Source organism: Dermacentor silvarum, chromosome 11 (genome assembly GCF_013339745.2).
Source record: "Dermacentor silvarum isolate Dsil-2018 chromosome 11, BIME_Dsil_1.4, whole genome shotgun sequence".
NCBI classification, from domain to species: domain Eukaryota; kingdom Metazoa; phylum Arthropoda; class Arachnida; order Ixodida; family Ixodidae; genus Dermacentor; species Dermacentor silvarum.
Window position 1 is genome coordinate 91,578,883 of NC_051164.1, and position 21,310 is coordinate 91,600,192.

A 21,310-nucleotide genomic window follows, 5' to 3' on the forward strand; every position below is an offset into this window, starting at 1 on the left:
CCGATCAGACGCTGTCAATATCTATGACGTCATACAAAGCCGGCGCGGCAACTACGCGGTACTTTCTTTCTTTCTTTCTTTCTTTCTTTCTTTCTTTCTTTCTTTCTTTCTTTCTTTCTTTCTTTCTTTCTTTCTTTCTTTCTTTCTTGACCAAGTCTCTGCTTACTCGCCGTGGTTGCTCAGTGACATTGGCGTTGAGCTCCTAACCCCGAGGTCGCGGGATTAAACCCCGGCCGCGGCAGCCACGTTTTAATGGGGGCGAAATGCAAAAACACCCGTGTACTCTGCATTAGGTACACGATAACGAACTCCATGTGGTCAAAATTAATAGGAAGCCCTCCCCCCCTCCCCCCTCCCCCCCCCTTACTACGGCATGCTTCATAACCAGGTTGCGGTTTTGGCACGTATAACCTCCTTTAACGTTTGAAGTCTCAGCTTGCGATTAAAGAGTGACTCTTTTATAATTCAAGAAATGTTTGCCAATCCATCTTAATTGAACGCCCCTCTTTAGTGTAACCTCCAAGCCTATTATTAGGACCTCTCGCCCACCTTTTCCCCGACGGCCTCTCCCAGAAATGTCCAATTACCCTTATCGTCGGTCAACCGAACCCACCCTACGCCCACAAAATTCGCTCCATCTCCGTCACCTTGAGAGGACTTGAGAAGCTAGGAGACTAGCTGGCTCTCGGCTTGTGATTACGACCATAGAGATTACAAAAAAAAGGTACAAAAAATACGCCGGTGCTTCGATCGTAGCGATACTATGGGAATGACAGGTTGTGCATGGATATATTTATAATCATCGTGCTCGTGGCTCCAAACGTTCTTTGGCCGTTATTATTACACTTTCTCTTTCTAAATTCCCAAGCAATCACAGTTTTCTGAACACAGCGAGGCGGTTAGTCTCTACCCACACGCTTTAGTAATTGCGAATGGGCGCATTTATGACGCAATATATTCAAGATTAAGACTATTTAAGGTCGCAAAGCTGTTCAGAGCCAGAATGCGAAGTCTCCCATCACTCCCATAGATGTGTTCCAATTCTTGCCAGCAGTGGACACAGTTGCTTTTACTGCTATGAAGACTGCTTCGAGCTCAACAATGGAACGCATTTGAAAGACGTCTCTGGGATTTCACGCAACCTCGCGTCGACAAGAAGAAATTAAGGTAAAGCACATACTATTATTGCTGTATTTTAACAGTTCGTGTGTGCGAACCTAAGAAAAACACAGCACAGCTTCAATTGAGCGCATAAGAAAGCTTGATTACGTTTGTCTTGCACGCAGACGACCTTCCCGTCGAGTTTCCAAACATTCTGCTCTGCCTACTGATCTGTATGTTTTGCTATAGTGCTGATCAGTGGCTCAGCCGCCATCTTGTTTGGATCGCAATGTAGCCCGCATCGTTTCTGACGTCGATGCTGTCCTTGCGAAGCGCTCTCTCTCTCTCTCTCTCTCTTTTGTCGGCTTCGTCAGAATGAAATGATACTAAAAATGGCTACCACCTGCTTAGCTGTCTATCTAGTCGCATACGGCGAATACTGGAACACAGCCCATGCTGGTTGAATCGCCATACTTGTAACTTCTGCAGACACTAGCATCTAGAGTTCCCTCTAGTAATTTTTGTTGTAAAACTCTTTAGATTATACTATAGACTCCGAGATAAGAAGGCGTTCGCCGCCCGATCTGGGAGTCCATATTTATACCGTGGCCTTCGAGATTGCATTGAGGCCGCTGCGGCGATCTCGGAGGCAGGCCGCGTTTATACCACGAGCCGAGAACGTCGCGCGCTGTATAAAAACAGTCGCACTCACTAGTGTCCCTCGACGAACCGTCCGCTCCGTTCTCGCCGTCCTTTTGCTGCGACCTGGCGAAGCCGAACTTGTCGGTGATGTGGATCGTCTGCACGACGACCAGTTCGTCGTCTTCGTCGTCACCGGCGGCCGGCGACGACGATCGGCGAGAGCGACGCCACACCCCGTTCTCGCCCGGGACGCCCTCCTCGGTCCACCGGCGACGCCGGCGACCGAATGAGTCCACCTCGCGTCCGTAGGGAGTCTGGCTTTTCTCCGAACAACGGGCCTGCGAGAAGGAAACACATGCACGGACGTCAGGTGTGACGCACACTACAAAGAATGATTGACTGCTTGATTACAATGCAATGTAATGAAATGCAATATAATACAACGGCATGTTACTGACATCAAAATTCTGGTAGTACCAACGTCGAGTTGATATCCGAGTGGGTGGTGAAAAGTATTCATTGGGCTATATATACAGAGTGGTGCTCGGGGAGAGGCCTCTAGTGGGTCTCAACCCTTGCAATACTGGGCGGAGTCCCTCATTCCGGGACCCCGTTAGTCTTGACCGCTGCTAAGCGACATCTTTTTGAAGCGCCCCCCCCCTCCCCCCTCAGCATATCGTGTCGTGTTATGTAGTAACACACACACACACACACACACACGCACACGCACACGCACACACACACACACACACACACACACACACACACACACACACAGAGGGGTTCTTGATCGTGCCAGTTGATCGGGACGTTGGACATGATATTACCGAAGTCGGCAGCTGGCCAATGGGAAACAGCTCTTACGTGCCAAAAAGAAATTGGTAATTTGGCAGCTTATGGTGCACAAGCCGACGCGTGTAACTCAGTTCGATCATGGCAGCTCTGAAACGCTTCGCTCATGTAGGCCCCCTCTCCCCCCTCCCCCTTTCCGCCCTCCTTCTGTTCCTGGACAGAGCCGCAGCAAGTGGTGAACGTCCTCCAACTACAGTGAAGTCCCATCTCATAGTTCTGTCTTTTACGTTTCACTTCAGCTGGAAGCCATAGATAGTATCTACGTGCCAAATAGCTCAGATTAGGACAATGACGAATATGAACGGAGTCACAACTCACACACGGACAACCTTGGTGTATTTCGTGATGGGAAATCAAGGGGAGAGAAAATGGGCCTGCGCATCGTGCAGGGGCAAGTGGAAAGCCGAACGAATTAACTAAACTTGCATCCGTGCTTCACTCGGTAATTTCTCGAGGCACGCATCTTTATGGAGCAGTGGGGTGGCGAATAAACTCAATTAGCGACACAGGCCTTCTTCCTATAAGCTTGCGGACCGTCAACTCTAGATTCGGCGTGTCCAATTGCATACTGCTCACGAAGGTCAAAACGAAAATTGGCACAGTGTGCCAACATGCGTGGTATACCCATTGCAAGGCTCAACTGACGAAACAATAAAACGTTTCCATTGTCCTTTGCTTTCTTTGCCGAGACAGTGCTACAATTCGCATACTGCGACCGTTCAACGTTTACTGCCTGACCCGTTCCGCACGGCAGCATGCGGCAATGCCATTAAGCCGCGGTGACCTTGGTAACGTCGTGCGACGTCATTTCCTGCCACGAAGCGTTGCCCAAAGCCGCAGACGATGATGCGTTGCCCAAAGTGTACCACCAGGCGGTCCACTGGGCTTGCAAAGCGGCGTGGTCTCCTCAACCTTGTTAGCGGCGGGAGAACCAGTTTCGTCTCTTGCATACGCTTACATATACGCCTTAGTATGCCACTTTTGAAAAGGCACGCGGACAACGGCCGCCGCGGTTTTCCATTGTGCGCTGAACTTGACCTGCATCGTCGCGGCTTGAAACAAAGTCTTCCGTCCTAATGCGCTGCCGCGGTGGCATCAGCGGTCGCGGCTGCGCTTTATAATGCAGCGGGTCGGAGCGCGTCCAGAGACATTTAGAATGAGAATAAGCGGGCGATTGACAGCGGAAGACAATACTGACAATAACGGTAATAAAGCGAACACAACGGCGACTTCCTGGAACGCCCAGAAGAGGAGGCCTTTTGTTCGCGAGCGTCCCAGAGCATGTTAAGCTTCAACGTAAGCCGGCATTATGAAAAGTTCAAAAGGACGCGCGCGCGTGCGCGCGATATGTACGACGGAAGGAGCGAAATCGCGAACACGTGCGCGGATGGTATACGCAGTGCGAAGCGTGCAAACCACTACGGAAGAACGGGGAACTCAGCAGACTTGTCACGAAAATTTGTTTCGAGGGCATGTCTATATTATTACAGTTGCCGCGAACAAGGCTATTCCAAGCTGTGTTCAGACATCTACAGAGCCCTACGTTTCATACATACACTGGCCAAGGTAAATGTACCTGGTAGCGAAGCTTCCATAGACGCCCATGCGTTCAAAACATGGCGGTTCATCTGCGGTTCATGGAGCTTTGCGCCATCTCTGTGACGAGGGAACACTTCCGGCGGAAGAAAAAAATAATGTGACGCCATATCCGTTCAAATAAGAAGTGACGTCATTTTATTCTCAAAAGCGCGAAATTTGTTTTGGTGGCCTGCCATTAGAGCTGTATATTCAAATGCCCCGCCATTCGATTTGATGGGAGTTTCGAGCTTTCAGAGCGAAAAGCAGCGATGCAGCAAAAGGTCACCCGTGCGGGTGTCGAAATCACACCCCTGCACGGAACATACTTTCTTTTGTGACCGACGCAATCATTGGGTGTAGAGTGCTGGTCCTATCGTCGGACGCCAAGCACGTCGGTCAGCGCAGTCGCACGAAAACAGCTAAAGTAAGCAATCATCTGGCGGTCGTAACTCACTACTTTTCACTGAACAGGTTAAGAAACAATGAAACTAACCACGCCACCAAATTAAGACATACGTCGACAAGCAAAACACCACAACGTGTGAGTGGGGCGTACTGTAACAAGTGAACTTAACGAGCGCGCCTTTCTGCACACTTCAAGAGCTGTATTGCATTGCAAGTGATAGCGGCGTCAACGTTATGGTGGGCGCTGAAAAAAGGTATTTATTGATAATGATAAAGTAAAATAGAGTCGTCTTTTGTTTTCCCGATGCGCATATATAAAATTGAATAGGAATTTTATTTTCAGTGAATTAACCTAACTGTGTCTCTTTTAAATGAAAAATCGCTTTTTTTTTTGTCCCACTGTTTGTTCCCTCCTCACATAGTTGCGCTTCAATCGCTGCTCCCATAACCACCCTTGCTGATGTCGGTGACAATTTGTTCTGAACCGCTTTTCGCCCGAAGCTTCGCGACCTATTTGGATCGACCTTGCATTGGCTCTCTGTCGCAAAGCTGACGATAACATGTGTGAAACCGACTAACATACTGAAAGAAATAGTCGGCGATGCTTTCGACATGCTTTTTTTCGGCAACGTCTCGAGTATCGACAGCATTACAAAAGAATGTCGTCGCTTCGAACAAGTCAAGAGCGCAGAGGCACCTCGCCGTCTTTCCTGCGGTGGCTGGTTTCTTCAGCATCTGTCTATCGTATCGTAATTATATGCTTACAATAACTTTCGATAAAGATAGAGGTTCACTTGAAGACGCAGACTTGACTTGATCGACAGTGGTCGAGCAAGAAATGACTAATTTTAGCCAACGTTTCAACATAGACGTATGTTCATTACGTAATGTTTTATAACACAAACGAGACACACAAGACGACAGGCGTCTCAGAGACACACAAGACGTAATGTTGTATAACACAAACGAGACACACAAGACGACAGGCGTCACAGAGAGGCGTCTTCGCCTTCTCTGTCGTTTTGCGTGCCCCACCTGTAGCATACACGTCACGTAATGCAGTATAGCCTATCAGTCTATCCTCTTGTCGGAACGTTGGCTGTATAGGGTCATCTCTTATTCTATCATTATTGTTCAAAAAAGGCTCGGCCTTCCTTTGTATTTTTCATCTATAAAGAAAATTTTAAAAATCCGCATACTTTCTACCGTGCTAAAGTTGACAAAATGTTTCTTTCACCTTTGTTGGCGATCAGTAAGAGCAATAAACGTAGTGCTTTGCGGACCAGGACAAAGAGAGATGTAGGCAAATTTTGCTTTGACAGTTTGCGTCAAGTGTTAGAGCCAGGCGTTAGTGTCAGGTTTAAATGCCAGGCATTAACGTCAAGAGCGTGTAAAGTTAGCGCCTACTGTGTCCAGTTGCCTCCGTGTCCTTGCCTGCAACATATTACCCAGAAAAGTCATCGAGCAGGATACATTCCCTTTCTTCTATTCCTGGCTTATTGGCGAAAGTCGCCGAGTAAATGAGATAACGTAATAGCAATGTATGCTCCTAAATAAGACCGAAACACGATCGGTGGAAGCCGAACCGAAGGCACCACCACATCATGCGTGGTCCTGTTCCGACTAAACCGGCCGCAGTTTTGATGATTGACCAGCTCTAGACCAAGCGCGCTCAGGTAGAGATTACGCATTTACGCAACCCTAAATAACCGCACCCGTATAGCTGCGGGGGACTGCGCCCAACTGTCGCATCCCAACTGAGCACCGCACGTAACATGCTAATGGCGCATCTTTGATTTGATTGATGGGCGTCAACGTCCTCATGTAACACACGGGATATGGCGGTCGCGTCAGTGGAGGGCTCCGGATTAGTTTTCGACCACCTGGGGTTCTTCTTCGCGCATTCAAACTGCGCGGTCTACGAGCGTTTGTTGCATTTTGATCCTATTGAAATGCAGAAGCAGCAGCCGGCGGCCATGCCTTGCTATCGTTTAGGTTTCTTTCTTTATACTTTCTTTGTATCAGTATCTTACTCTTGTACATCAACAAGCAAAGAAAAAGCTAATGAAGGGTAAACAAACAAACAAAAAAGTGGTGATGCTAACTTCCTTCTCTGAACAACGACTGGTGCAGCGACGAAGCTTTTACGTCATAATTTGGATCCACTATTTCACCCGAAAATATGTCCCGAGGCAATACTGAAGAGCAACCTTACAGCATTTGTCAATTTTTGTCGACCCTTGTTAAATAAAGCTTTATTTCTAAGCGACAGACTTGTAATTACCCTATAGTTGGTAAGCAAAGATTCTTTGTGACAGCCAAATTTGTCTTCAGATCCCTAAAAGTGAACTGATGGAATCCTTGATGATGGTGAACTGATGATCCCTTGAACATGATAGAAATTTGGACTAATTTCGATATCAGGAATGTTAACGCAGAGCTAAACACATACCACGCCACGCGTCTCCCGTGTTCCCTTCGTAGATGTGTTTCGCTCTGCTTTACAACTAGCCCATCTTGAACTCACGCGTATCTTGACTGACGTAAGCGGCTATAGACATAGCACTAAAGTTTGTGCGAACGCGAGTCTTAATTTCACAAATATTCGCGGTGCTTATAGCCTTTTGAGACTTTGCTCTCGGATTAACTTGGTTCAGCAGGATCTCTTTTCTAGCCAGCTCTAATTTCACGAACAGCTGAACTATGTAAAATCGCAATGATACAGAAATAACACACACACAGGTAGAACGTTTTCTGCCAAGCGCATGAATTTCAATTTCGAACATAAGAAAACAGAGCGCGCGTATTTTTTTTCCTTATTAAGTTGGAAGATGGCTCTGTGGTGTGCCCTACATGTGACTTATTGCTTGTGTGCATGGACTCCCTGTCGCATACGGTATACGGTGCTTAAGTGCTCTTCCGCACTCAAACTCGTTTCAGCTTGAAAAAGCCGGGCTCAAAAGAAAGAGAAAACAGAGGCGAGCGAAGTTGGAAATGAGACTCCTTATTTCGATCTCGTTCATGTGTTCGTCCCTTTCTGCGCCGAATCTTTCAAGCTGGACATTCGTCAACCAGAGGCAACAACAAACTCTGCTCAAGCGAATGCCTTTCGTTGCATTCTCCGTTCTGGTTGCTCACCGCTTCGCAGGTTGGCAGACAGGGTGTCACGAGCGCCTTGAACTGGACAATCTCGGAGGTTGGAAACTTGAAGGCGTCGAAGGGCGCGTGAAGGACCTTGCCGTCGTCGTTGACCTTGTGCAGCGGACCCATGATGGTGCGGTCGGTGGGACATCTGGGAAATAAAGAAGAAGATAAAAAAATTTACTCGCTTGTTTTTATGCAACAAAACTATTTTCTCTTGAAGAACAGAAAACTTGGAAAACGCGAACCAAAAGCTGGGAAAACTGCGAGCTGACAGTATACAACAGGCAGAAAGAGCGAGATACGTCTTTATTGGAAATTGGACGATTTTTTCTCTTTTTTTTTGTGGCCATGGGCCCGGAATGCTACCGCAGGTGAGAAGTAAATATGAAACGACACATACAATCGTAATCACCACCACCACCATCAGTATCACCATCGTCACTAGCCTATTTTTATGTCCACTGCAGTACGAAGGCGATCTCCCAGAGATCTCCAATCACCCCTGTCTTGCGCTAGCTGATTCCAACTTGCGTCTGCTGATTTCCTAATTTCATCATCCCACCTGATTTCCTGCCATCCTCGACTACGCCCTTCACTATACATACAAAATACATACATATACAATGAGAACACGCAAATCACAGAGAACAATAACTCACAAATTTTATTTTATAACGAAAGTGGTTCGGATTAATGCATGCCACATATCGGTAACAGGGATTCACCGGAACTGACGGCATGAAAGAATGACAAATTCACGCGTAAAGACTTCGTTCGGTGTTCTTGTGTTGATACGTTGTCAATTACAACGTTTTCCTTTGTCTAGCGCCTCCTCTTGCAGGTGGTGCTTGCTTTAGTAAATATTGCAGCGCGTGCTTGCTGTATCAGGTCGCTGTGTAGCGAAAGAGAGAAAAAAAAAGGAAATATAATGATATTGTGGCGTTTAACCACTCGAATCTGCATTGTGGACTATGAGGGACAGCGTAGTGGAGATCTCCAAATTATAATCTCGAACAGCTGCGGACGTTCTTTCATGCCGACGCCATCGAACACTGTATGGAAATTACATAGACAAATGGACAAGTCCATAAGAAGGCAAAACGGTCTAAAATACGTTTATAGAAGATATACGCTGTCTACAGACCATCTATAGACTTTCTAAAAATTTTTTTTTTTTACGTGGACAATATCCTAGCGACGCCGACGAGCCATTCTGCTTCTTGTAATTTAGCTCATGCTCACCCGCAGCTGGCATTTGAATCGCACGGTTCGGTGAGCAAAATTATTATAGAGTGCCCATTCTGATGAGAGACGTAGAGAAACAACACAACTATACAATGAAAAAAAAAATCTAGAAACTAAAAAGAAAAAAAGAAGAAGAAAACACGCACACGCGCAGATTAACAGAGAAAGACACGACGTCCAAGGCAATGCGAGGAAGATGACAGACGTTTGCTCGTTTCCTGCATCTCGGCCGTGGGGAATTACGCATACTTTTCGGCAAATTTTCTCGAGACGAGTCTCATCAGGCATACGGACGTGCCACACGCACATCCCACTTCCGGCATCGAAAAGTAGGATAATACAGCCCTGTTTTTGACTTGTTCGGGCCTCCGCTTCCGCCCTCGTTTCAAACCCCAACTGTTTTCTTTTATTTACTTCTAGCTAATAATGACCAAGAAGAACTCGCAACCTTACAGTGTTGCATCTCGCCAGTGTTACATTGTTTCAGGGACACGCTGAATCAGAATTGCGTGTGGCGAAGCCCTTCGGGCGAGCTCCAAAATGTCTCGGGCCGCATTTCATAACTTATAGTTCGTAATTGTTGGCCGGTACGTTGTGCCTCTACTTACGAGTCGCTCTCGCGCACAAACTAAGCTGAGATTTCGTACTTTATATTTCAAATAAGAAAGTTGACGAGAGAAGCGCTGTTTAGATTTCTCTTCCTTAGTCATATATTTAGTGCGTGATCAATATGAATCCGTTCCAACGTGCCTGCTTTACGATGCTGCTACGTTGTAAATACAGACTTTGAGCCTGTACCGGAGGGGGTGAGGTAAGGAAATTCGCATACATACTGGGTGTTAGCAGTTAAACAGGACAGGAGCTATTCAAGCTTCGCTTACGCCTTGCAAACGTTTTAGTTCACTTCATAATAGGCAGTTTTAGAATAGCGTTTGCAACCAAACGTCAACGCATTACGTACGTAAAGAAATAGCATTGTCCTCACTGCGCATGCTCAGAGCGTTACTGGGTTTCTGTGGTTTACGTGCGCTATGATAGCGTATACGTTATTTGGCGAGTCTAACGTTCGTAATGTTTACGCAAGCTAAGAAATAGCGTTGTCGAACATGGCGGCACCCATGGCGCCCGCTTCAGCGTGAATTCTCGTGATGGCTATACGCTCTCGCTCTCATTGATCGCCAGTAACTACTGATATGAGCTTCCGCTTCCTCTAAACTCACCTGAAACGTTAGTCGTGATAGCATGGCGCGTCCAATTTCTGAGGTCGTTCAACGACTCTGGCGTCCGTAGGCCTAACGAGACGCGTCCGCATAGCAACAACAGGATGGTTGCTAATGGATTGTATTGGTTTGGATACGTTTGAAAAGAGGCACCAGACCGCGCCATGTTTCTAACGTCTTCCTTAAGTTTGCGTTCCCGTACGTTATCTCAAAGGTCTTGAAGGGACGCGCACCGTCATCATCATCATCAGCCTATATTTATGTCCACTGCAGGACGAAGGCCTCTCCCTGCGATCTCCAATTACCCCTGTCTTGCGCTAGCTGATTCCAACTTGCGCCTGCAAATTTCCTAACTTCAACACCCTACCTAGTTTTCTGCCATCCTCGATTGCGCTTTCGGGACGCGCACCGTAGCGTCCCGCAAAGGTGCTTGCGTTTAACTTACACGTAAGGTGACAAACGCTATTCTAAAACTGTCTATCGGTATGACGATAACAGCGCCAAATAACGCCCTTACAACTTAATAGAGCCAGCAGCTCTACAACAGCGGAAGTCGCGTCATGCGCCACTGCGTAAGGTATGGGTAAGTATGGTTAACCGCTAAGCCAAGGGGCACGGCTAGGGAACAGCAGGCTTCCGGCGATCCGCGGCGAAGCATCCGAGCTATAGCTGACAGCGCACGCGCCCATAAATTCAGTTCTTTCCGGCCTACTGCGTGCCGCCGCACGTTTTTACGCCCGCACGACCGTGTCGGGAGAAGAGGGCAGCGCCGCTGTATATACAGCGTCTTAACAGCGGAACAACCATAACAACCGCGGCAACAACAATTCCGCACGCACTGCGGGACAGCTGAAGCCGTCGACGGGCCGCGCCGGCACGCATACACTGTAGTCCTTCGCCGGGCCGCCCTGTAAACTGCGTCTCGGTAAAAGCCGTGCAGTGTGTTGCTGGGGCGGCAGTGCGTGACTGGTGCTCAGATGAGGACAGCCTCTGTACGTTGAATATTGGTCGGGGCTGAAAGCGCCGTGCACTTATCAAAGTACTAACCGGTGCACTCGAATGTCACGCCTGGCGCGTTACATTCGAGTACACAAGCGTGTGACATTCGAGTGCCTTGCTCGTCAACGGCGTCGTCGGCTCTATATAGAGCAGACGGCGCGTGGAAGCGGATGTGCGCGCTGCGCTTTGTAAGACGTGCAGTGCGATAGCGCAGAAGATTTTACGGCAAGCGGAAAAACGTTACTATATCGGTCGGCATGCTGAGACGGAACGGAAACATAATAATACCTGTTGATGAACTAGCTTGTTCACTATGTCTGGGAGAGGAACTAGATAGTGCACAGACTAGCGCGAAATTTGGACAGGGAGAAGCGCGAACTAGTGCTTGTTGTGCGGCTGCCCGTACATGTTCTCGTTTCTGGGGCCGTAGTTCATTCTCAGAATCAGAAACAGAATTACTGTTTTGGCGTAGTGTACTGGTTAGGGTAAGTTTGCCAGCAGCGATGCCACTGTATACTAGTTCTGGCAGTGCAGATCGCGAATCATAAAGTTATTACCAGCCATTAAAGAATTGTGGACAGCCACTATCGAAAAAATACCATGCAAAGCAGTGCTATAGCTGGCGCCGCCTGACGACAGCGATGACAATCACGATGATGATGAGGAGCAACAGAAATTACAAATAGAACGATGAAAGTGATGGCCAACACGATTATAATGGTAGCACGACGGTGGCACGATGGCGACACGATGGCGGTGGCAACGATGAAGACGGTATAGGTTGACGGCAAGAGGGTTATTCACGCATCGCGGTCTCAGGGTCAAACGTTGGGCGGGCTCCAATAAAGTTTTTCGCTTCCTGCGACTTGTTCGGCTCAGGGAACAAGTCTTGGTGGTTTAAAAGCACGAACGCGATGTCGGTAACAAACGGGTACTATAGATGAATCATACAACGTACATCGCTGTAAACTGTTACAAAGCGTATTATTTTAAAGATCGCAGTCTATATATACGAAGGCTAAAAATGCAAAGTCACTCGTTTCTGCGCACGTTCTCGTGATTGGCGATGGCGAGTCCCAGCTTACAGAGTACTGCACGGTACTGTGGGAACGGCATCCACACTTCGAGAGGAAGAAGAGGGACCGGAGATTACAGATTCTGAGACTCGCGGCGTGCAGCAACGGCGGCGGAGGGGCTGATGATGACCTGCACGCAGCGCGGGGCTACGGAGGCAGTCGGCGTCCGTCTCTCACCCTCGCCATCTTGCAGGCTTTCTCAGAACTGTTCCTCCTCTCTTATTTTTTCGAGAGAGAGCGTACGCCGGCAGAAGATGCCACAACACGCCGTGGTCGGGTCAGTTCGACTGGGTGACTGGGTCGCTCGCCGTTGCTCTTCCTTTGCCTTGATCGAAGGGCAAAACAGCACCCCTGCATCGTCGGGCCTGAAGCGCGCCGCTGCCCGCTCCTTCGTAAGAGTGAACCCATAGAACGAGTTTTTTTTTTTTCTCTCTCTTTCTCTTGTTTATACTTTTCGGAAACTCGTTAGCCGCGCTCAGCGATCGAGACCGCCGCATCCTTCGTCGCAGCGATACGTTATAAACTGGACAACAACGCGAGGATGAGGATCCGGTACCCCCGAAGCTTGCATCCATTCTAGACTGCGTTGTGCTGTTGCTGCAATGTGTTCCGTACTGCTACCACTGTAATACGGATTGGATTGTCGACATTTCCTCATCTTCTTTTTTATTCTGAGCAGTATCGCATTGGTGAGGCTATAGATTCTCTTCCTTTTAGATGTTATTTTTTTTTTACCGGTAATGTTCAGTTTGCGGGATTGATAGCCTGCGCGAACAGAGCAGTTCTGGGTTTGCCTATTTCTGTCACAGCGAGCGTCAACGTGACTATCGATTTGTCATTTAAGCACATAAAAATAAAGCGCACCACGCTGTGCATGTGCTTAGTTTAAAGGTTAGAGCGCCGGTCATGAGAAACAGCGTGATTGGAAAGTTTCTTACTTCTCCGAGGTACGACATCTCACACGAAATAGTCATCCTTGAACAGAAGATGTAGATCAAGGGCTGTACTTTATAGCGTATAACGATGAATGGTTTAGATGAGACATCTAATCTAATTCATGCCTGTGTGGTACTGACGACCGAAAAAAAAATAACAGCAATCCGAATTCACAAAGCTTTTGGTTCGTAAGTGCTTCTTGTTACGATTGTCAGGTCACCTTCACTAATAATATGTCCAGCATCAGGACTGGTAGAAAGGTGCACTTACAAACAATTCTGGCGTAAGAGCGTTTTGTGAATACGGAACCAGATCACTGACTCACTAAGAGCATGCTCCATAGGGTGGCTAGTTCCGCGTGATCGTCCAACAAACGCCGCCAACTTAATACAGTTAGTGACCGCCACACACACACAGAGAGAGAGAAGGTCGAGTGAGAATATCCTACACCTGCTAACAATCCGAGCCCGTACTCACAAAGAGTTGTCACGCTACTAGAATTGTCTGTAAAAAAACATTCCTGACTATTATGACGCTTGACATGATGGTGGTCATCCAATGGCAAAGCGCGTTTGCGAACGAAATGCTTTCTGAATACGGCCCCCGGTCAAGCTACACTTCAAGCTTGAGCAGAAACAACACCGAATCAACCACGGAATTGGGTGCTCAAGCCTCCCGAGCTCCTGGCATCAATAGCCAACCGAGTTATAGCATTCAAGTAGCATGGAAACGCAGAAAGCTAACCCCACCGCCTAACTTCAAGCCTCTAGCTGTAGCCCCACCCAGGAGCTGTTTAAGTCACTCTCTGTGCGTGCTGAAGCAAGGTTTCCCGCTTTCCTCGTACAGGAAGGTCCTTTCGCTCGGGCATTCTCTCAACGGCGTCACGCTCCTTACGGGGAAAGGAAAATGGCCGCTGCATTTACTATACCGGAAGTATGTGTGTGCCCGCACATATGAGGAGGGTGCGGCTCCAACGGAACCCCACTCGAGTGGAGGGTACGGCGACAGGAAGGGTACGTATACGAAGAAAACGAGCGTCTGTTCGCGCACGAACGCTAATACCCGTGCGAACATTCTGAAGCACGGGTTCGCTGTGTCGGCCGTCCGCTTTTCTATGCAGCGGCCGCGGGGCTGTGTGCGGTCACCTCGGGAAGGTGAGAGCTTTTACAAGTGCGCCAACTCGGGACCACTCCGGTTCTTCTTCAGGGGACACATAAGGGTAAAGTTAGTTAAGCTGTGTTAGTAATAGTAAATTATGCTCCTGCAATAGGCACAGCGGCCACTGCTACCGTGAAAGCAATGCTTGTTAAGGCAGCGAATACGCAAAAAAAAAAAAAAAAACGATGGAGTGGTGGCGACGCCACCGTCAAGTTTCCGCACCAGCTCGCTATGACGTCATGAATTTCGACAGTGTGTGTGCTGGGAGTCTATATATTTAATTGTTTGTCGGTACGAAAACAATATATAGCGCCCCAAAATAAATCAAAGACACATTTAAGCAAGTTTTGATACTTTTCCTGTGAGAATAAAGGGTCCAAATGCACAAAAATATACATCGAAATCTGTGACGTCACAGTGAAGTATACAATCGACTGATGCTTCGGCGCGAAATCACCTTCGTTTTATTCTACGACATTCAATCTTTTCACGCTAGATTATTTCAAATAACGTTTTGAAAAGGTACTTTTCCGGGTATAAACGGATCTAGCGTTGCCCGTATGTGTCCATGTGAGTTGACAATGTCTGCCACCATCATGAGAAAACAAAAGATAGATAATCTAAATATCCTGCTTGGCTTGACTACTTTACCGCCGAGTGACGAGCTCCGTCTTGAATCTTCCACGTTAGGGATTACAATTCACAAGCTCAATATTAGGTGGGCCGCATCTTTAACGACCGGAAGGACAATACAGAGGCTCAAACATCCAACTTCTGACTTGCCTTACTCTTCCTACAAGATATGAAGACGCACTCGTCGAGCTGTCTGCATTAATGGCTCATTTTATCGAGCCCTTGAATTCCTGTGTGCCTTGCTTCACACCGAGCCCACTTCAAATATCTAATTTCTTAATTAGTGCTCGTGTTCCCATCGGAATCGGCGATAGAATGCTATTGCAAAAGTGTCCATGCTGGGGAGGCTACGCTCCTGAGCGTAAGAGTGAGTTCAGTCAGGGCTCCTTGCGCCGTACTGCACGCAATTAGCTCTCGATGCCGTTTTAACTGCGTTCCGCGCGCGCTGATCGCTAACAGCGAAACGGTGCACGAACCCAGCCGGTCGCCTCCCGTTTCGAACAGCGAAGGTTCGTTCCAAAGTAGGGAGCGGGCAATGGTGGCTCTTCGAGAACGGTAACGAGACCCCCTATAAAGGACCCGAAATTTCGCTCGCCCCCTTCTGGCGACTGTATACGGCGACGGTGAAGGACGACCCGAAAGGAAGGGACAAGATTTCGCCCCAAGTTCGCCGCTATGTAATTTGCCTTTCTCTCTTTCCCGTTTCGGCCTGACCGCGACGCGCGCTGTGTAATTATCGCCGGCCCGGCGACGCGTTCACCGCACCCCTCTCATTGGCGGATCGCCTCGCCTTCAGGATAAGCGGCGAGGATTAGCTCGTTTCTCACCGTGGGCTTTTGCATGCGGCTACTCTTTCCTCTCAGTCTCGCCCTGGTCTTCCGTTCGTCGCCGAACTCTAAAGGCCAGACGTGTAAACTGGCTTTGTACGCCAGCGCAGACCAGACCAGCAAGTGCGTACGCTTCAAATGACACCAATTATTAACTCTAAATCAGTTTACATAAGTAAAGTGTTCTTCAAAGACTCTGGTGCCGTTATTCACCTGACTGAAAAGGTTGGTTAGTAGTAGAGAAAACGAATTGAGGAAACTCCTAACTTCTTGCATTCGGTGCCCGAACCGTGGCGCCGTTACGCTATAGTGTGACTTCATGGATTCGTTGGTCCGATGGCACGCTGAATTACTAGTGGCGATGTTCGGACGTCACGAATCTCGCCCCTTTGAATTTCGTGCCGACAAGCACGACGGCGTTACGTCACTGTGACGTCACGAAGGCGACGCTCCCGTTTCTTGAATATCGCCCCCAAAAGCTCGGCTACCAAAAACTTCGTAAGTTGTCTTTTCGATGTAATTCTCGTCCGTCCGAATTCATGAAGTCACATGGAGTTAGTGCGGAACATTCAATGTGGTGTTGCCACCACGCTTTCGCGTCTTTTCGAGCCTCCGCGCCTAATAAGATGGGTGTCTTTTTTTTTTCTCAGAATTGCAACGCATTACATTTCATTACAATTACCCATTATATTACGGTACATTTCAATTCTCCCAGAATTGTAATGTACCATGCCAATCGAACATAACTTAATACCCCTTTTTAGCACAACTTTAAGATAGTTTAGCTTGAAAGTTATGAAAAAAAAAAAGAACTCTAGAAGTACCACTAGGTCTAGCGGTGGGCGCCCAGCGACCCTTAGGAAGCGCCGGAAGCAAGAAAGCCACAATAGATTTGTTGCAGTTTCTGAATAGAACAGTCCAGTGTTACCGTCTGTGACGAAGTAATGAACGTTCCAGCTCTCGTGTGTCTCTATAGCGAACTTCATCTCTGTCCTATCTTGTTCCTATCTTTGTCTTCTCACATTTTCTCCTCGTTCCCCGGTGTACGCGTAGGGTAGACGCCCCAGCTAAACTCCTTGTCTTTCATTCAATCCTCCCCTCTTCTCTTCGTGCTACGTTCAAGTATTACTATTATTATTTTTCATTGCCTGTCTTCTGTATATGGACAAACACGGACGCCAGCAAAAAGACCTGAAAGAAGACTGTTGGTTGGCTGTATATTGGGAAGGAACCTCTCTCACCACAACCTAATGTGCCCCGCCTCCCCCATTTTGTATCATCCAGGCATCCATCCCCACCTGCTATCGGCGACAAAGTGCGGTGCTCGCGTTGCGACGACGTGTAGTCAGGTTTAGTCGCAAAGCAAAGAGAGAAAGAAAGACGCATCTGAAGGGCGCACGTGGGCGAAGCAGGAAAATGACCCATTAGCTCTGCAAGTGGATAATGCCCCGCAGCCCCACTTCCGGACGCATTAGCGCCGACCATTCACTGGGTCGCCGCTTGTATCTGCGCTGACCATCAGTGAAAATGGCCCCGCGATGGCCCCTAACCAGCACTTTTGGTGCCAGCGCCGCCCATGCATGCATCTATGAGCGGCCATAATCGCTCGTGCGCTCTTGTATTAGCATAGACGCCTCTTGTATAAGCTAATTATGGTAGCACGACGAGGCTTAAGCCGGCAAGGCTCGGAACCGGCGTGCGCAGAGTGCGCAACGCGAAAGGCAAATAACTCGTTCCTGCGCGACACTGAGCACCCTCTATAACGTCTGGCGTTGGACGAACGCGCTTTTCGAAGCGCGTGATCCGCGGAACACCCAGGGATCGTCGAAAACGCTCAGGGGGGTCCGAGATGCATTACGGCGGGCGGCTTTGCAGACGTGCCGCGCGAACGGGAATCGAATGCTAAAGAGACCAGCCGTAAAGCTCACGGAGAGCCTCTCCGAGTTCGTTTCACTGCAAGAGAAGCAGTGCCAGGCAACGCGGAAGAGGACTCCCTCAACCCTTGCCCAGTCAATACGGAACTCCATCATTGGCAGTAAGCAAGTGCGATTGCACGACACGCCCAGCCATACGCCAAATCACCACTGCTATGCGAGACCAGCTTCTTTTAGGAAGGCGAGGTTAAGTCGCGACAAATTTAACCTAAAAAATCAGGACAAGACAGGCATCAGCAGGAAAATGGAGGTTTCAAGTAATTAATAGTAGTCGAACAAAGATTGTCGCTGGAGCTAGCATTTGGACAAGGGGACTTGCCTGCCTGGGCAGTGACAGTTGCTGTCCTGGCGAAGACATGTCCATTTGTCAGAAAGTTGGCTCCGGGGACTTCCCTCGTTCGGCCGCTGTTAATCTCAGCAGAACGGGTGCTTTGAAGGTGCATCCACTGCCGCGATAGCCACATCTAAGCATCACCCCTGTCACTGCCACTCGCTGTCACAAAAACGGGCGGTTCGCCGGAAAGTGTGGCATGTCACACAAGGCGTTAGAGAAGGTGCAGAGCGGCGAGCAACCACGACTTGTCTCTTAAGAGCACGGCGCCGGGACTCACTCCAGCCTTCCTTGCACGAGTGCTGACGTTTGGAGATCCTGTACAGGAAGGGAAGCCTGACGCGGTGAGACCCGTTGTTGCGCAAGGTGGCCTCATGAGGGGTATTGATGCAAAGTGGTCCCGAAACCCGGATTTAAGGGCGTCACTGACTCTCGCGCCGACGGGAACACGGCTTCAATGTCAAGTCCCACTGAATTCTGGCGGCCCGTCGGTGTTTCCGGGAACGATTGAAGCTACAAACCTCCACGAGTAGACGGTGTTGGACTTAGCGCCCGACGTACTACAATTCCACTTGAAGAAAGGGTCAAAAGCACTCGACACGGGGACGAGAAAGGAACCAGACAAAGTCGACGAACTGAAACAAAGGAAACAGACACAGAACTAACTTCCCCCCTCTCAACCAGCGACGCATACTGACGTCTAAGGACTGCTCGGGGCGACGACCTTTCTTTTGCTTTCAAAACCAGCCGAAAGTATAGGGGCAACGTCGCCCAACAAAACGGCCCACGCAAAAAAGAAAAAAGAAAACGTCGCATCAATCCAGCGGCTGTGTACGGCAGCCCTGCGGCCATCATCCTGCCGCGGCGTACAACAAAACGCCTCACACAACAACGTCGCATGCATCCATGCGACGGCTGTGCTACACGTGAGACCCTCGTGGACAGCGCGATGAAGGCGCGAGACTGGCAAAGAACTGTCTCAAAGGGCCACTGTGCATCTCGGCCAAGAGGCGCCTCGCGATTGCAGCCCGGATAGTGGGAATGTCGAATAGCGCCCTGCCACCGGCTAGCATACATCTGGAGCTGCGGGCATGACGTTTCCGCGGCCAACAACAGCCGTCATCCCCCTCGCCTAATGACAGCAAAAGAGCAGCTTCGCCCGGAGATAATGTCGGGGTTTGCGCAAAGACAGAGACGAGACCGGCAGCCACCGATTAAGCTATCCCGGAATGCGGCGGAGTGAGTTTTTGAAAGAAACAAGACGGGGGTAAGAGGAAGGCTAAAAAAAAAAAAAGGGGGGGGGAGGGGGGAGAGGGGGGAGGCGTCAGCTCCTCTGGGTAATCGGCCAAGGACCGAGCTTTAAGAAGGAAGTGAGAGCAACGCGATGACTGCGCGCTTCTTAATTTTTAGTATGCTTGTTTCCATTGGCCCGCCTTCCCAGACTGTTGTCTTTCTTGAGCCGTCCGCACGTGAGACTGCGGTTAACGAACTGCCGCCGGTGTAGACAGGTTGAATCCTTGTCGACTGTTTTATGGCTTGATATGGTTCTGCGCACGTGTTTTACGCGTTGAGAAGAGGTGACGACACGCCAGGCAATGCAGAGAAATAAAAACGCCCCTGTCTTCAATGGTGTCTGAATGATATGATATAGTTCTCCGTTCGCATCTAGAATTCAAAGGCGCTCAACTTCGACTGAAGGCCGACACGAAGATTGTTTGTGTTCAACAGAGTAGAACGAGAAACAGATAAGACAACTCGTTTGCAAACGCGAGGAGAGGCTTCAGGGACAACTTTCTCACAGCCATGCAGAAGCTGTACTATGAAAAATGATGCTCCACTGCAGGGTGAACTATGCGTGACTTGCAGTACGTGAACGTGCGTGCACTAAAAGAATGCCATATTATGAAATCGTTCGCATTTGTATTACTGCATATTAGAACTTCACTAAATGTTCATATGTGCGCATGTTGAGCTATACAATGTGTCGATTTGTTTATTTGTGTTCATTGTTATTTTTTTTCTACCATGGCAGCACTAACGTTTAAACACAGGGAAAAGGTGTTAGTCGGCATCGGCCAAGGTGCAAATGTATTCACATCGTAGACTCAATAAAGAAGTAACACCTCGCGACGTGACGAACATGTGGACAGGGTGATCGAAGGAACACTTAAAGAGGAGAAATGACAAAATTAAGGGTTGTTTGGCGCAGGGGAATCAAATTCTCGACCTAGTTTCCTTCAACGACTTTTTGGCGTTGTCCCGTACATCTGGTAGATGCCACGGAAACTGAGTTGAATCAGTCGGTGTCCGTACGTGCGCGTTGGTTTATACTGAGTACGAGCTGACGAATATATTAGTCGCGCATTTTTTGATATCATGGCGCAAGAAAAAGAAATACGAAAATGGCGTCATATTCAGCAAAAATGCAGGCGTACGTCGAGTTAAGCCCATCTCAGTGTTGGTCTTCGTGCTTCCCATTTACCATGTTTACGGTCACCGTTGGTGCTATTGTCAATGGTATAATAATATGACACTGAGGTAAACATTGAAATACTTAAGGCAAGGAAAGGAGCTCCAACGGAGTGTCCTTGAAGCATTTACTTGTAAATGCATACGTATTAGAGCGAACCTTACTGCATCGTGAAGTTAGCGACAAATCTACGCCGGCTTCATTCGTGACGTAGACTGTCGCCACAACCCAATGACCAAAATCTGTGACGCCGACGCAGCGGCAAACCAGCCCGGCGTATGGACGTCAGCTGCAGGGGAAAAAAAAGAAAGAATACCTACGTGTATGGGGACAACTAATCAAAAAGCGCGACGCGGCCTGTCATCCAGTCGCGTCCATACGCGTGCACAGGACGGGTGACAACTCCTGCTCCCTCGCCGAGCGCTGTCGTGTCCCGGTTACGTTTGCTGCCACTTATCTGTCAACATCACGACGCTTTTCAATGCTCCATAGTGTCACCGTGTCATCGCACCCCGTCGTCGTGTCGGCGTCAGCGAGTTCTCGCCGCCGGTACGTCACGCGCCTGTCCATAGGAGACAAACTAGCGGACCTGCGCAGCAAGCAGTCGCGCCAGTTTTTTTAACGCGACAGCGTTAAGGACCCTGTGTCGCAGAAAATCCGGCGTCGGCGTTGGCGCCGGCGTCCGCGGCCGAGAAAATCATTCCCAACCACGCAGGCCCTCAGAATATAGTTAGGTATATGTATATGCCATGCCTTACT

At 48.8% G+C, this 21,310-nt stretch overlaps 1 protein-coding gene across 1 annotated transcript in view; it reads right to left on the reverse strand.

Moving 5' to 3' along the window:
• LOC119432737 (uncharacterized) overlaps positions 1-21,310 on the reverse strand; it is a 94,458-nt gene that overhangs the window by 31,344 nt on the left and 41,804 nt on the right. Inside the window, exons 6-7 of the mRNA XM_037699894.2 lie at positions 7,717-7,870; positions 1,814-2,081 (exon numbers count right to left, since the gene is read on the reverse strand). Of these exons, the coding sequence (XP_037555822.2) occupies positions 1,814-2,081; positions 7,717-7,870 (422 nt within the window). The remainder of the gene's footprint in view (positions 1-1,813; positions 2,082-7,716; positions 7,871-21,310) is intronic.